Genomic DNA, 17568 nt, shown 5'->3' on the forward strand with positions numbered 1-17568 from the left:
TGACCCTTCACCTCCTTCTGCGTGTCCGTCCCAGCTGTCCTGCTCCCCTCTGGGGAAGTGAGCCTCCCGGTTGGAAAACATCTGCTCTGTCCTCAAGCTTGTTTGGCCTGATGCTTCATTTAATGGAACAAGGCTCTGACGTGGGCCGTGCCTCTTTTCTTTCAGCTCCTTTAAACAAATCTGTCAGATCTCTTAATGCTGGGTAAATAGAAGACACTGTTTTTTTTTTTTATCTGGCTGGAAGAACAGGGTCAGTGGAATTACAGCCTGGCACGTACCATGTTTTTCTCCATGTCTGAATTAAAAGGAATAAGAACACCCAAAAGTAGGATTTCCCCTTTCCGCTTGTCAACCAGCTAATAGAAAATCCAACTCTAATGCGAAGAGGGAGAGAAAACAGGCAGGACAGAAGAAGCTGGGTAGCTGGAACGGACGCAGACAAAGAATCGAGCAGGCAGAGCATCAAGGAGGTTGAGAGGCTGAATCCTCAGCAAGGCAGCAGGAGGGGCAAAGAGAAGGGATAAGAGGTTTGACAGGGCCCGCTTTGTTTGTCATTCATGCTATCCTGCTCATCCCCAAAGCCCCTGGCTGGCCCTGTGTAATAAACCCGGACATGCAGCTTCGTTCATTCATCCTCCAGGCCCCAGTGTGTGTTGTGATTGTGTAGCCTGTTGACACGGTTCATAATGGCCCTTAAAGAACCTGGCTTCTCTCAACCTGACAGCTCTCAATTGGATCACTACCAGTAATACTGACAGAATGACATACACAAACATACAGTGCAGCCCAAGTTTGCTCTTGCCTGAACCAATAAGAGCGCTCAGGGAGCCGTGTGTGTGCACGCACGGGTGCGTGTGTGTATGAGGCAAATGGAAACTGAGCACTTTTAGTGTATTTTCACTGTACTGATATATTTCAGTAGTGCAGGATATGATACTGTGTGTGTGTGTGTGTGTCAGAGAGCAGTTGGAGAGTAGGCTGCTGATTAGCCATGCAGGGCAGGGCAGGCTGAAGTGTAGTATGACCTAGCTAAGGGGCGTCTGTCTGGGCCACGCAGCACGTGGACACGGATACTCAGTGGGAGTGGGGTCTGGGGGGTTGGCTGTGGGAGGAGAAAGAGGGCGGAGCCCCCTGTCCATCCCTAAACCAGCCGGCACCCCCCCTCCCCCCTCCAACCTCCAGCCTCCCCCAAAACAAAAGCTCCAGATGGTAGGAAAGCCACCAGCCTCCCTCATCCCTCACCCTTCTCCCCCCACCCCTCCCTCAACCTTTGTCTGGAGGCCTGTCCCTTTGTTTGCGGAAGAGAGACCCCCGAATGGATTAACTCTTTACATTCCAGCCTCTTTTGTGTTAAAAAGCCAAATCTAAGACCCCGACCCCACAGCCACCCCGGCCCCCTCCCCCCCTTTTAGTGTCTCATTGGGGCTTTCTTCCCTCTGTCTTTGCCTCTGTGGCTGTTTCCTGTAGGGCACCGATGGTTGGTAGGTGGGGGGGGGGCTTCAGAATAAGAGCGTGGCTCTAAGAAGGGGGAAGGGGAGGGAGGCTGGTAGCGGGGGTCACTCATCCACGTCTGTTGTTATGGGTGGACGGATAAAGAAAAGGCTCAGTGAGGGCTGCAGGTGTTGATTGTGTCATTAGCTCGCTCTCTATTGGCCGCCGCTAGTTGTCTCCTCCTTATCCCAAAATCGATTGCTTTAACCAGTTTTCACTGGATGGCCACTGAATTCTCCTTCATCCCAGTGCACACACACACAGGCACAACAACAGTATGTACTGTAGAGGGATCTTCTCTGTGATAGCCTCTAGCTGAAATTCTTGTTTGTGGGGGCAGAGCAAACAAAGTGAGAGTAGCCATCCGATGCTCCCAAATGTCTGGACTGTTCTTTGACATCCTTCTGTATTTCATCCTGTTTAGTCCCCTTTATTTTTGCCTAAATAATCATTTATTCTCACTCTTGATTGCTTTTTTTCTTTTGTTTTTAAGTGATGGTGATTAAACTGTAATTTTGTTGGTTTATATTCCAAGGGGGAGATACACTACATGTAAATATAGGCTACTTTTAGACTGCTCCCTTACTCATAAGGGGTCACCACAGCGGGTTGCTCAGCACATTTTGATTTGTCAGAATTTCCTGTTTCAACCCCCACGGGATCTGTGTCTCCTTCCAGTAACAAGGAAGAGACACAAACAGGGGATTTTTTGATTCTTGGCTGAATAGTGGTGGTAAATACATGTAAACATAATCCATTATTAATGCTAGCGTCACCAGCAGTGAAATCCTCTACAGTGACAGAGACCTCAACAGCTGTGATAGTTGTTTGGCGGTAACATGAAGTTTAAGCACAGAACGAGGACGATTAAACAAGATGCGCCTTGCTTGCTTGCTAACATGCTAGCTAGCTTTGTGTCACAGGCATCTGCAGCCTTTCTCAGTTTAAGAAGTCTGTGTAGACTTAAAGTTTGAAGTCTCTTCTTCATACTTTTTAGTAAAAAGTTATGAGCTCCAAGTTTAATAACACTGTCTTAGTTTCAGTGGTGATGGCCAAGCAATGCATATGCAACACTAGGAGGTAGCACTTTACTATAACTCACACTTAATACAGTCAAATCAGTGGAAACCTGGAAAATCTGAAAAGCATACAGTTTACTGCAGTGAGCCGAATTTAACTTTGCACAGTGTGTGAGAGTTGGATGAACTGAAATCAAAGGTTTCCTTATTCTGTCAGTTATGTCATGGTGCGAATACACTATAAAAGAAATTTGGTGATTTGGTGTCTTACTTTACTAAAGTTATCAAAAGGTCGCTTACTGAACTTAAATTGGTTCAGTCCAGAAGAATTAGTTCCCGTCACACAGGCCTAGAGACTTCTTGGCAACCAACCGTGTGTATTCCCCGATTGATTGGCGAGTGGTTGCTGGCACTCACTAGGTGCTATTAGTCACAAAGAGGTTGATTTCAGTGCGTTGGTTTGACACAGTGGCTGCCAGCAACTTCGCCAACTGTAGGTGAATATAACTTCTTGCCAACTGGTTTCCAGGCCTGTGTGGTGGTGTCTGACTTTCAGATACTACTCTGTCGACCAAGTGCAAATGTTTGTGAAATCGGTGAAAGTTGAAAGAATACTGTTTTGGGATTCCTAGACAGACAAAATGTTTCCTATTAGCCATGTCATGCACAGTTATCCCCCCTGCAAGGAGAGGAGGCCCGAATGTCTTTGCTGTTACTGCGTAATTATTCTGGGCATCATTAAGCTTGATCACTAAGCCTCAGTCACTGCCTCTGTGACTGTTGTTCTGTGTGAGCGGGCTCTTTGTCTTTGGGTCTCAAGTTTGACAGCTTAATTTTTCTCGTGGGTCAGGTTTGTTTTGCAGGACTTTCTTCAGTCACAGTTACTGTATTATTACACCATTTCCAAAGGCAGGTCCTGTGACGGACAGGGAACCTGTTCAGGGTGTAACTAGCCTCGTGCCGCTCTCTGCTACCTAAGGTTGAGAAAACAGACTGTTGAATGAGCACATGGAGCATTTCTGGTTTATAAGGCACGATGATGATAAATGATAAATGCGCTGAGTTTTTTTCTTTTATACTCGTGCCGCATCCTGATCTCCATCTCTGTCTTAATTTTTATTTCCGTCTCCCTGCTGACTGACCGACGGACTGAGTGACGCACACCAGCTACTAGCAGCCTGCGTGGCTGTCTTTCAGTGTCTTTGTTTACCCTCTTTATTGTACTGGAAAAGCACATTGTAACCACTGGCTCTGTGAGGCCACAGTTAATTGCAAATAATTATCGTGATGGCATTTAATTTTAGTAATTGTCATCTTCTGGACGGCTGGACGCTAATCCTTTCCTCCTCCTCTGTTCAGGATACAAAGAGCGCGTGTTTGTGTGCGCCGGCCACGCTGGCTCGTATATTTTAGTCTCGTTTCTCATTTGAATAAATAAAAGAGTTTATATGACCCCCAAGCTGTAATTTAAATCTCTCCTGTGACTCTTCAAAGTAAGAGCTGTTAAACTTTGCATCCTTTGTACAGAGTCGTGTGGCTTAAACCACCAGTTACATCCCATAATACTATAAAGAGCTCCCCATGATGAGATGATTAGATTGAAATGATTAGATAATTGGATAGAAATTTTACTATAACAAGGGTGTGCAAGATTTCTCGCAGATTGCTGTTGCTAATTAACTGCAAATGTTGACTCCCTAGATCATTTCTACAGATTAGCTTTTCTGAAAAGGATGGGACAACAACTGCGTGTTATTCTTCTAAATGTGGGTGGCCCTATATTGAAAAGGAAAAAAAAAGGCACCGACAATGGTCCCATCCTACATATACCTGGATTCGGTCCTACCGATGCACTGAAGCTGCCCTATGGGGTCTAAATTGGGTGAATATTAAAAAGATTTTGCTCGTTAATCTAACACTTCCTCACACTTTCTGCCTCTCTCTATGCAGAAAAAGTGTAAAACCTCAGAAATAATATCAGAAAAATGAAAGTATTTGTTTCCGCGTTTAGTCCTCTCCGGCAGTGATCCTCCTTCAGATTATGCAGAGAGACGGAATGAGATTTGCCTGCGCCGGCTCAGACAGACGCAGGTCAGCTGTTCAAATCGTAATATATTTCAGACTTCACAGGCCAGGAGATGTTAGATCACCTTCCCCTACCCCTGCGACTGCACCTGGTTGTGTCTTTTCTGTAACAAACTGCAACCCGCATCCCATTTCATTTCCCCGAGAGCTGATTGGATTTGCGATGGTCGCGCCTTCACACCGCACCTCGTCTCTGACAGAGCAGCAATCTCTTTAACACCAACCGATAGATATGATAATGTACACTGGCTTTATTGCCGAGTGACAGAAGGGCGGCACAACACACAGGCACGCGCACTCACGCACAATGTGTTCACCACCAGCTTTGCACAGTCCCGCCCTGTTCCTCGGTGCCCTCCTCGTCTAGAAGGGACCCCAGCGCGCACTGAACGCCTCAGGGCACCGACTCTGCCTTTTAATCTTTAAATACTCTAATAACACATTTCTATTTTAGTTCAGATGCTTTGAAAGGTTGGTACCTCGTGCTGCGGGGTTCAAATTTATTGTTTATTGTTCGTTTTTATTTTTAGGACACCCATTGTTGCACTCTGGTTTCCTTGATGCCCTCAAATAGCAAAGAAAATTTAAAAAAAAATCAAAGGACAATGAAGGAATGTGTAGATTGCTGATCAACAATGTTCTGTAATAACTATATTCAAGAGATAATAACACAGAAGCATGAAAATCACGCATCCTGCGCAATGAAAAATGACCAGTATGTGACAGGGTGCTGCCGAGCCACTCTCTGACAGTTACGGGCGATCAGCTAATATTTTCTGCTCCATTTCGCAGTCTGTCACATCAAGTGTCACGGCTGTTCCTAACATCAGCACAAAGAATGCATGTTAGAGTTTATTTGCACCTTTAAGTGGCAAAAAAAAAAAAAAATCCTCTCGTGACTTCAGCATTTCTTGTTTTTAATATTCTGTCCGTGAAGTCAGCACCGAGGAGAAGCAGCACTCCTTTATTTCAGTGCAGTAATTAAGGGCCCATTTGGAGCGGGACCTGGTGGCCTCCGATGCCCTGAAGGAGTTGGATTGGTCTAATTAACTAATATGAACACTGCTGATTGGGCAGTAAGTAACATAATCACAGCTGATTGGTCAATAACCTGCAGGTCACCGGGACGGGCCGAGGGGAACATTTGGAGGTCCTTCCTGGTAATTTGGACCAGAGCTGCTGGCTGGACTGCGCGATAGTGTGGAGGCTAAAGAGAAGACTGCCGTGGTGTATGTGTGTGTTTGTGTGTGTGTGTGTAGCTGGAAAAGTGCTGAGATTTTAAATGGTTTTTAAAGCAAAAATAATCAAATCTGATGCGCTCACTACAAAATATTATTTTTCTGCGGCTAGTCAAACAAAACAAACAAATTAAAGGTGTCAGCCTTTAAAATTCTGATGACAGTAGAGACATTGATCAGCAGATTTATCAATACTGAAAATAATTGTTAGTCACAGCTAACAGTTGTCATCGTCAACCACGTTGTCAGGTCAGCTCTGCCGTTTCTGTTGGACGCGTTTTGATCACATAATATCTCGTTCATATCATAATGTTGTTAATTTTAAAACACATGTTCCTAGAAACTGCAGTCAGGGCCAAGAATCAGCCAATCACACTGATGTTTCGGTTCATCGGTGCCGTTTTATGTTCTTTGGATGGTTCTGTTGAGACAACATTGAAAAGTGCTGTCACCGGAGCTCGTGACTCACACTGACGTTGACGGCTTCTTGGTCTATTTTTGAAAAGTTTGTCTCAAACTGAGCTATCAAGAAATCATTTTATACCTGCTCTGCTTTTTAAACATCTACATGATATTCTTCTGCTTCTGTTAACACTTCTGTTTTAACCACTTTTTGCCATGAACCTGGTGTGTCTGTAGCCTACAGATGAAAGTGTCTAACTGCTGTTACTGTCCTGTGTGCACAGTGTATTCTGGGATCTGTACTGCGCTGCCCCGGACCGGAGGGAGACGTGCGAACATTCCAGCGAGGCCAAGGCTTTCCATGACTATGTGAGTGAACTTAACCAACCCTCCCGCCGTGTACAAGTACACACACATCCACATGCTCGTGAACACCCATGATCACACAGACCGTGCATCAGAAAGAAGGGACTATCCTGTTTGAGATAATGCTGCTGGTTCTTGTTTTGACACGTTTGTTTCTTACCGTCTGCGCGTCTGCTCTTCCTGGTTGCAGCCTCCGTTTGTGGACGGGGCTCGCTGCGAGCCAGACGTCTGAAATGGCGTGCTTTTAAAAAATGCAACACCCGTGAACACCACTTGTATATTTTATGGGAAAGCCCTTAGACTTCCATCTTTGAATTTTTAAAATCCAATTGGGTGTTTGTGGCAACGTTCAATATTTAACTCGATCTGACTGATTACATATATTTTTCCTATCAGCTGCTTCAGCGGTGCAGCTCAGCTGGTGGCCACACTTCCTGTTCTAGTGAATCTGTCGCCGAGGTTAAAGGTCACTGTACTGCCTGACTATTTATCGTTCCACTCGTGGCTTCAGTAAAGGTCAAATCACATGAAGCAGCTGGTTGATCGCACCATTACATCTACACACACATTTGCACACAATAGCTGCTTATGATAGTTGTGGCAGAGGATGGCCCGGGTGCTGCAAGGTCAGGGCCTGAGCCCCCCGTGACCCCTGTCTTCTGCACAGTTGATCAGACCAGTAGATCAAACGTGCACGTTTTCTGCAGGCCAGCACAAAGCGAGCGTCTGTTTTCTCGTGACTGCGGACCACGCAGGCTTAACCTCCTCACTTTGTCATCTTTTTTTCAAATTGTTTTTTTGTTCTTTAGCTGCAAGGGTTTTCTCTTTTGGCTTGTCCACACTATGATAAATATTTGCATCATGCCGCGTGGTGTATATTTGAGTAAGGATTACACGGTGTGCGAATGTTGACTGGACAGACTGCTTCAGCTGTGAGATTATCGTTCCACCCGGGCAGAAGTTAAACCTGAAATGGATTAGAGGCACGGTTCTCGCCATCCGCGTTTCATTCAGGCCGTTTTAACTCGTAGCCTGTCACCCGTCCAGTTGAACTCTCTTATGAGGTTTGACGGCAAAAGTGCGAGCGCTTGTCAGCTGAACAGATTACATCTGTCGCGCATGTACCATGCATGTCTGCGCGGGCACTAGTTGATGTGTGCGTCTCCTCGCCTCGTCTCTGTGTGTGTGCATGTGTTGGACCACCATAAGATTAATTACATGGTTAATTAAACCTAGTAGTTAATTAAATCTGACAACTGTGTCTAATTAATCTAAATGCCATATAATTTCCTACACCTTTCTCCAGAGGTAGGCCAGCTGGATACCTGCATGTCAGCTATTTAACGGCTCTGGTTTGACAGCCCTGGTCAATATATGTCTGAACCTCTGGCTTGAAATTCTGCCAACCTGCCGACATATTTTAAACGTGTTTCAGTCTTTGTTTGCGTAAACTGGTTAGCTGAGAATCCGAATCGCTGCTGCTGCTCCTCAGCATTGGACTGCATAGACAAAACATAGAGTCAAGCTGCAGTTTAGGGGTTAAAGTGCTGATGTGAATCAGAGGTTCAGAAGTATATTGAGCTTGTTTTTACTAAAATACAGTAAAGATAGGTAGAGAGAGGAGGCAGGTGCTCTGTTGGTGTTGTGGTAAAGTGATAAACGCATCCTAAAGGGGAACTTGATGAGCATTTAAAACTGCTGAGACGCTCTGTTTTTGATCTTCGACCTCACTCAAGTTCACAAGGTCAGCCTGTGCGAACTCTCAGCTCGCGACTGCTGATTTGCTGCGATTAGGAGTTTAAAGATAGAAATATTTGTCATTTTATGGTTTCGCATGCGATGTGCAGGTGTTTCACTTTCAACTTTCCAAAAAAACTAGTGCAGCCTTCCGATTTGAGATAGACACAAGGTGCAGGATACTGTTTGCACACAAATGCAGAAATCTGAATACAAATCCAACGAAAAAGAAAGTGTAGAAAAACTGCATTTTACGCAGGGTCCTCTTTTATAAATGATTGTACCCTCTTACTTCCATATTTAATCAATGGCATATAAAATCAGTGTTTGCACCTCAAGTTATTGGACACAGCAATTAAAAGAAACACAAGAAAGAAGCACAAATTTCACAGAATTTAAAACTCAGACGCTCACCTGAGAAGTGGGGAAAAGAAACGGTCTCAAATCTGTAATCGTGAAGTGCAAAAATGTCACGCAGGTTATCGCCTTGGCGAGGACCACAGCAGAGAGGAAAAGGAAAGGCTGTAATACAAATAAGAGACAAAAAGGCATCAGTTCACACAAGGAAAGCAGGCGGCTATTTATAGCTCCCGCAATTAATTTAGTGTATGCTATGAAGAGCAAATTCTCTATATCAACATAGGTAGGCGTGTTTGAGAGGCAGAAACAACTATATTTATGAGAAGCAGCTGTCCGTTTTATCTTATGTTTACATACTTTCACTTTTCACCTTTGCTTTCACTCACTGGTTTGGTATAGCCACAAAACTAGTTAGTGATGTTTAGGACAAAAAGACTGCACCTGGGTTAAAATATCGTCTTGAATGTGCTTGAAAATCCAGGCCAAAGGTCAAAAGGAAAGAAAAACATGTGTCGTCAGTTTGAGTCGGTAATTGAGAAAAAAAAAAGAAAGAAAGTTTGAGTCGGTAATCGTGGACCTCGTGCTACCTTAATATAAAAGAAAACTATAAATTATACTGCTTTGAATTCATGCTTTGCTAAGTAAAGTTCCAGAGTTGTTTTGGATTAGGAGTCCTAATAAAGCGTAGAGGGTGTGGCAGAGGCTCTGACAGTGCACGACAAGGTGCGAGAAAGCACATGTGCTATTGTGACCATTCCCGCACGTGTCTTTGTGCGTCTGCGTGACGGCGAGAGCCAGAGCATCGGGGTCGAAGCGCGTGAATCCCCAGGGTGACGAGGGGTCTGTCTGCCTCTGATTAACTCTGGCTCCTCGGTCCCCGCAGACTGACGGCCCGATCGAGTCTCTATCAAGGCCCCTTGCTGATAACGGCTCCCTCGCTCCCCCGAGTCCGCCCGGATCACGGAGTGAAAAACAACACGGCTCCCGGGAGCCGCGCACTCCACTCTGTGTGCAGCTCAGCAGGAGCGGTGGAAGGGGAACTTGTGTGAGATAAACCAGGATTGCTTTTGTTTTTATTAATGCTTCTTCTTACATGTAATTTATGGTCTGCCTGGCCTCTATAGAGGTGTACGCTGTCATTTTGCTGCGGATAACAATGAGAAAATATCAGCAAAGAGCCATAAAATTGATATCTATATATCTGCTTATTTGTTTCCGCAAACTAATTTGGTTGCCAGGCAACGCTGAGCCGGAGTACAGTCTTAGTTACAGATTTGGTTTGGCTCAGCTCAGTTTGGCTCAATTTGGCCCGATTTGAAGGCACCTCTTACTCAGCCCTGTCCTGCTGGCCCCCTCTGAGAGCAATGATGTAGACTTTGTGGACTCTCCAGTTTGGGAAAGATAATGGAATATAATGTGCTAATCCCCAGATCTGGGGACTGGTTGACAGCTAATCCAGGGGAATGTGGTGGGATTGGAGCCCTGGCCTCCCTCCCAGAACTGGAGGCCTCTGACTAGAAGGGTAGCTAGTTGCTTTCACCCTTGAATGGCGAATCTGCTATCGTAGACACTCTCACGTAAACACTCCCACTTGCAACAGCGCTTGTGTGCATATCCCACTCCCACGCGCTCTCATGCAAATGAATACACGCACTCAAAGTAAGCGAGATGATGCCGTATCATAAAGAGCTGGAACAGCCTGAAGTCTTGTACCTCTGTAAAGTAATTTGAGTGTTCGCTCTTGTCGTCTTAATTGTCGGAATTGTGTTTCTGTCCTTCCTCTTCACGTCGCCCTTTAATCACGTTTATTTCCTAAAAGAGATCCGCGCATCTCATGGTCCTCTTTTCTGCTGGAATTTGGATGTTCCTCAAAAGAGCACTTTGTTGAGGAAATGTGTTTGATTATAAGAACATGGCACGTCTTTAGTAACTCAATATGAATGATTAAAGCACGCGAGCTTTGTGATGAAGAAAGCATACATATTGACTGACGGACGCACACACACAGAGAACGAGTCGCTGTCTTCTCCATCTCAGACACGCGTGCATGCACTTGCAGTCTCAAACAAACAGTCTTTCAGGAAGCGATCCGCTCGCCTCGCTGCTGCAGACATTTTGCTTTGCCCCAGCCAGAGGTCGCAACCCCAAACATCTGCGATTCACGCCAATCCGGGTTCACCGCCTGCAGAGCATCACGGATTTAGTGCCACAAGTGCGTCACTCGCGTCGCAGTGCTTCACTGACTCCTCTCAGCTCTCGGCTTACTGATGCAAACTGTCACGATAATGGCTGAGATGGAGGAGTCAAAAACAGGGATTCAGCTTTGAACGTTTCACCTCTTCCCGAAATAGAGCGCATTAAGAAAACCGTCATGAAAGCCCTCGTGAACATGATAAGGCGCTCGAGCATTAGCTGCATATTTGATTGTTTGATCGACAGAAAATTTTAACATTTTGAAAATGCAGTTTGACGTTCTGTCTTTACATCAGCAAAACTTCCATTTAAATTTTTTTTTAATTTTCAGTTTGTCTGCTAATTACGTTCTTGATTGATGTCAAAAAAGTCAGAAAATATTCCCCGCCAGTGTTTTTCAGAGACCAAGGAGACATTACTTACAGTCTTGTTTCACCATTCTGAAATCATATTTGCTTTTATTAAAAGACTAACAGATTAATGACAGTCAAACAGTTGTCAGTATATTTTCTGTTGGTTGACCGGTTGATTGAGTAATTAACTTCTTGCTTCTGCTCTACACTGAGTCACTTCAACCAGGAAAACGAGTGCCGCAGCCCTAATCTGATCTCTTCCCAGCATGCCGTTTGCAGACCGTAGATAGATGGAGATGCAATGTTGGCTGTTGCCTGGCTATTCTTTGAGCGGGTTAAACATTTGTTAGGCTCGACCACAGTAACAGGTGGCACGATGGGAGGAGCTGCGCTCTGTAAACAAGCGTTGATAGCCAAGCCTTTGTCTGGACTCTGTGTGGGATTTTGTGTGGTTTTTTTCATCACTGCTACTCACTACGTTACCAGGTGCTCACTTGCCATTTTTTTTATGCCACACGTCTGCATGAAACCTTCCTTCCCTGTCAAAGCGCTCTTTGTCCCCGTCCTTTTTTTTTTTTTTTTCATGAAATTTACTCATCCTGCACCGTTTTTTTCCTGCTTCAGTTCCTCTCAGGTCTTTTTCGCCATCCTCCAACCCCCTCCCGCCGTGCTTTCTTTGCCTTCCTCTCTGTTCCACGCTCTCTTTCTTATTCCTCCCCCTCTCTCCTTCGCCGCCCTCCCTCCCTCTCACAGGAGATTGATTGGGTAATCTGGCTGGGTGCCAGCAGTGCCCGCTTCCTTGCTCGGGGGAAGGAGAGAAGCAGGGGCGACATGACGACATGCAGGAATAATAATAACATCCATAATATAGGTATGGAGGGAGGCATGAGGACAGAAAGCGAGAGAGAACGCAGAGGACTGGAGTCTGCGTTGGCACGGCGATATCATCCTCTCACAGATTCTGCTGGCTGTTTTCACTTTAAATATAGCCTACACACCATGGTGTGCCACAGCATTGTGTCTCCATTCCTGTCCGTCTCCCGTCTTCTCTACCTTTCTGCCACCGCCACCGCCTCCTCTGTTCACGCCCGTGTCGTCTTTTAATATCAAACAGTGCGTGGAGTGCAGGCTGCAGGCAGACGGGCGCTGAGCGAGAGGACGCCGTCTTTGTGTGCCGTTGTTTACCGTTGTTACAGTCTAAATGAAAAAGGCCGGTCGGCTCCTCTGTCTGTGTATACCTTTCGCTATCTGAGGAAGGCAGCAAAGCCTGAAAGTGCTGCCCTCAAGCTGCGTGCGTGTTTGGCTGGAGGTCTGCAAGTGACAGAAGCAGAAGATCAAATGTTGCTTATGATTCCCTTCCTTGCAGGTTCATTCTGGGCAAGCTTAAACCGAGCTGCAGTTTAGCATTTGATCTCAGCTATGTAAGCACGAGCCGCTGGATCTGTGTTTGACAGGGACAGACCGGGACATGGACGGATGCAGACGACCATCCGGGGACAGAGACGGGGAGGGGATGTTTCTGTGCAGGGAGAATGAGGTGTGCGAAGGCACTAGGGACTCTTTTTGAAGTCTGCATGTTTTGCAGTTTATCTGAGTTTTGGTACTAGCTATGCTTTGCGTCCCACTAGCCAGAGCAGCGTAAATGCCATCAATCTGCCCGCGCAAAGTTATTGTAGAAGCCAGGCCCTGCAGCGTATACTTTCCCTCCTTGCATGCAGATTTCCAACCCAGTCCCATTTAATTTCCCTAACCCAGTTACCCATGAATACCCTCTTAGTTGCAACATCATCATCCATAAAATTTAAACGAATGCTTTAAATGAATACTACATTCAGGGGAATAGTGAAAACTCCTTGGGGCATTTGTTTATCTCTCCCAATGAAACTAGCGGGTGAACGCTGCCAATTCTCTTTCAGTTTAGTCATTTTCAGGAAACAAATTATGGCTCAATAATTAAAAAAAGCAGCATTCATCACTTGTTTGCCCTCGACTGTAACCAGTTTACTGTGGAGAATTGAAGTGAGCAATTTGTCAGGGGGCTGGAAGTTTGAGGGCGACCTTCCGTGCTGGGGGTGCCTGCGATGCTTCTCTTGGCAAGCCTGCATCACGCAAGCCTGCCCGCACGCACACAAGCACACATTCACTCCCTCCCCTCTTTCTCACCATCTTTGAAGCTCCCTGACACCGGCGACTTCCAAACCACATCCATTTATCCATTGTGTAAAAACACACTGTCCGGCTCGGAACGGCATAAATTACTGCAATTATGATGCTTCTGCTGTCTTTGTTTCAGCTTACTTTGAACTTTCCTTTGGCAGGCTGCTCTGACTCTGTGTTTTTATAACTTTGTGTCCCAAGTCTCAGAGGAGAGGGCAGAACAACCTGGTAGAAGCTTAGACGAGTGTGTGGTTACTGTCGATTTTACTGTTTCTCTGAGTAAATTTCTTCAAAGTGAAACGACTCTGCTGGTCTCCAGTCAGCTTTCCCAGCTGTGGCGCTCCCCCGTTCTCTCCTCCCAGAGAAAAGCTCGGAGCGCTCCATTACTGCCGCTCCTCATTAGGTCTAAAACGTTGACGGCGGTTGCAAGGATTGTCAGGCAGATACGAGTGAAAGCTATGTTTAAGCATACGGTCCCGTTGGTTTAACTGCGAATCGAGAAGCCGTTTCCTTCTTTTAACCAAGATTCATAATTAAGTCAGCTTTCATCAGTGACAAGAGTCTGATTTTAAAGTCGACCGTCATTGTTTCCTTCTGTTCAGGTCCACAAGTACACATTTGCTATCCTTTGAGAAATTTAGCGTGTCATGAACTGACTCAAAGGTTTTGACAAACATTTCAAATAGGTTGACGGAGGACGGGCCAGCGTTTATAACCTGGAAGGCACGGGAGAACCTCCCATGCAGGTCAGGGCTTCCTGAGACGATCGCTTCTGATGACGTCGTCACAAGTTTGTCAAACTGTGCAAATAAGAGACGCACTGAACTGGGAGGTTGTGTTTAAGTGTGTGAGGACACAAAAATCAGTAAGATAATAGATTAAATGAGCAGTAGGGCTGGGCCATATTATACCGTTCACGGTAATACCGGTATAATGTTAGGCAACGATAGGAAAATGAAATATCGCGATAGAATGGGAGTAAAACGCGCATGCGCAGTGCCTTTGTTTTCATACGCACATGGCCGATTGTTGAGTGAAACAGATGAACCAGAATTGGTTTGTAAAAATGGTGCAACTTCCGTGATGTGGAACTGGTTTGGTGTTTGTCCGTCAGATACACGACAAAGCACATTTTTTTGCAGAACATGCAAGCGGCCGTTGTTATTGTCGTATTTGTCGGACTAAGATGCTCTTAAATCTGGGAGTAATCTGGGTCCTAAACTCCGTATGCTTCAGGTCAAACAACACTGCAGCATCACTTAGAGTTAAAAACTGTCTAAATTCTTTCATCTTTAATAAAACGATCAGCATTGCTGCTTTACCAGGTGTAACTATGAAGTTTAACTTCCAGGCATCCATGAAAACTAAAGTTATTACATTTAACGGAGTTAGACGTTAGCAGGAAGCTAGCGGAAGTTAGCTCGCTAGTTTCGCTAGTTACCTAAGCATGATATAGCATGTTCTGACTGAGAGATTTCTGAAAAAAATCAAACGTACAGTTCTGCTATCACTTCCAACATAAATGAAGACAGGAAACTAAACAGCAGTGACTTTTGTAGGGTTACTGAAGTTGGGCTAGCTGGTATATAATGATGTGCTACGTGATCGCTAGCGACACAGCTATGTTAGCATAACATAAACAGTGAAGCTGGAGGACGAACACTAACACTTTTCCACTTATAAAAGTTAACGTGAAGGTTCTTCATGGTTAGAGACAAATGCAATCGCATGGCAGGATGCTGTAAACGGACCAAACTTCAGTCAGGAGAACAACTGAGATAATCCATCCACAATATGAGGTTAGTCATTAATAGACTGCAACAACATGGGAATAGAGCAGCTGCCAGAGAATTCAACATTAATGAATCAATGGTACAGAAGTGGAGGAAGCAAGAAGAATGAGTTTAATAAAGTTTGATTTATCTGACTGCTTTGTTTCGCTTAATGTGCCTTATAATCCCGTGCACCTTATGGTCCGAAAAATGCGTACTGCACACTGCAGTTTAATGTTGCAAAGCACCTCTTTTTAACTTCAGTGGATATTATACATGGTTATGCTCAGGATATGTCAGCCCATTTCTACTGGAAATGCCTTTTGGTTAAACTTTCAGCAAGGAATTTGCATTTGCACTGTTACATTTTTATAAAGCTTTAATGTACATAAAAACCAGCTTCTTGTTTAAGTGAAAATAAATGGAAGGTTGTCTTTTTGCGCTAGTAATGTTGTGGAGTTGTATTTTGTCTCGCATCAATTATATCGTCGGTTATATCGTTATCGCAAATTTTCAAATATATATCGTGATAAATATTTTTGGCCATATCGCCCTGCTCTAATGAGCAGCATTAAATATTTCAGGTCAAGATAGACCGCATGCGGTGTGTGCATAACAGCAATTGCACATAAAGAAAGCAACCCAGGTTATGCAAGGGATCAATAGAGATATCTTTCATAAGATATGGAGATTGAATGAAGCGGTATCAAGGGCAGGTCTGCTTTCAGAAGTCAGTTTCTCTTCCTCTCATAGCCTTGCGTCTTTTCTTTAAAGCGTGCCGTCCTTTACTGTCCTGAATCATGTTCAGTTTATGCCTTTTGGCCTTTTGGGTGAATAGAAAACAAGTAGAACTTTTCATTCAGACTAGAAATAACAAAAAGTGTAAAAAAAAAAAGAAAACTGAAATCGCTTTGAGTAAAAACATTTGAGATCATCACTCACCTGAATTGTGGTGGCCAGACAGTCTGTGTTTAGCACAAAAACCTTCCTGAACCTGGAAGTGGGCACGTCGTTCCTGCCACACGTGGTTTCTATGGAATACTGAGCTTCCTCCCATGATTATTTATGGTTGTTCCCACTGACAGCCAACTGCATCCCATGAAAACTAAGTTAGAAACCAGCTTAACTTTTACATAACCTGAGTTTTTCTCAGTGACTAGCACTCACCTGTTCATCCATGATATGATCTGGTTAATTCAAACATTGCAAATTTGGAGCGGCAGCTTTAAATTGCTTTGAGAAACTAACAGTTTGTGGCAACTTTCAGAGGAAGTCTTTTCACTTCCTCCCTCATGTTAGTCTTTTTTCCTCTCAGACACTTTGAGCCTTATCCTTTCAAACACCGTAATTTCTCTAAAAGATGCTCCTCGGCTTTTTGTTTTCTTTTTCATATCTTTGTCCACTCTCACATCGCTCTTCTCTCTCGTGCATGCACACTCACACACATGCACACACAGACACAGTCTATCCTGCCCTTTCTCCTCTGCCTCTCTTTGTAGCAGTGGGCAGGCTTGTAACTGGCAGACATTGCAGCTTGGCACAGTGCGTCCCTGGAACTGTGTGTGTGTGTGTGTCTGCTGTCTCCTACTGCTCTGCCAGTCCACCAGTCTCAAGTACCAGCTGGGCACCCAAACTCACAACCAAAATAAACTGGCGGCCCTAAGCCCATTGGTTGGTGTGTATGTGTGCATGTGTTTGTGCGCGCGTTCTGGTGAGTGCATGCACGTGTTCATGGCTGTGTGTGTGCGAGCGCGTGATGCCGATTGGACGCCCTTCTTATTAAGTCTCATTGAAGCGAGGGGTGACACAAACACAGACCTTCCTCAGATGAATGCCTGAGATGTTCGCCTGTCTCAACTTTGCATTACATTGAGGCCCTCCCTGCTAGGATTAAAGACTAAAACAATTACAAAGCCTTATTTGCAATTTAAATTCTCCCAAATGCAGACTTAATCCCCATTTTCCAAAGGCAGCAATACTGAGAGGCGGAATAAATGTGTGAGAGAGATCCAATTCAAGCCTCTGTTGGGGTTTCTGTTGCTAAAATAACACTTATAAGTTATAGGGGGGGGATAATGAATGTGCTTTGAGTTGGTTGAGTTATGTTTGGAGAACAGTTTGCTTCTGTTAAAAGCTCGTCTTGGTAATGACGGGATGAATGTTGCAGAATCAGCAGGGGGGCTGATTTTTTTTTTCTTTTTTACGCCATTTGTGCAGAGAGACGACTTCACATCCTCTGAAGTATTTGCATTTATGTTGTTTGCGTTTAGAAATTCACGTGTGCGCACGTTAAGGTGTCCTGATAGCAGGAGCCGTGGCAGGCATGCTTTACTGCTGCTCGGGGTATATTTACAGACAGTGACTTTAATGCGGTGTAATGATTATTTTTATTCCA

At 44.8% G+C, this 17568-nt stretch overlaps 1 protein-coding gene across 2 annotated transcripts in view; it reads left to right on the plus strand.

Annotated features, from left to right (window-relative positions):
* The window catches only part of ssbp4 (single stranded DNA binding protein 4), an 87802-nt gene that overhangs the window by 19038 nt on the left and 51196 nt on the right, over positions 1 to 17568 (plus strand). For both annotated transcript variants that reach the window (XM_085447377.1, XM_085447376.1), the window contains exon 4: positions 6520 to 6604. In XM_085447377.1, the coding sequence (XP_085303503.1) occupies positions 6520 to 6604 (85 nt within the window). The remainder of the gene's footprint in view (positions 1 to 6519; positions 6605 to 17568) is intronic.

Source organism: Copadichromis virginalis, linkage group LG23 (genome assembly GCF_057382275.1).
Source record: "Copadichromis virginalis isolate Kocher_CV1m ecotype Utaka linkage group LG23, C_Virginalis_male_GT1.1, whole genome shotgun sequence".
Taxonomy (NCBI): domain Eukaryota; kingdom Metazoa; phylum Chordata; class Actinopteri; order Cichliformes; family Cichlidae; genus Copadichromis; species Copadichromis virginalis.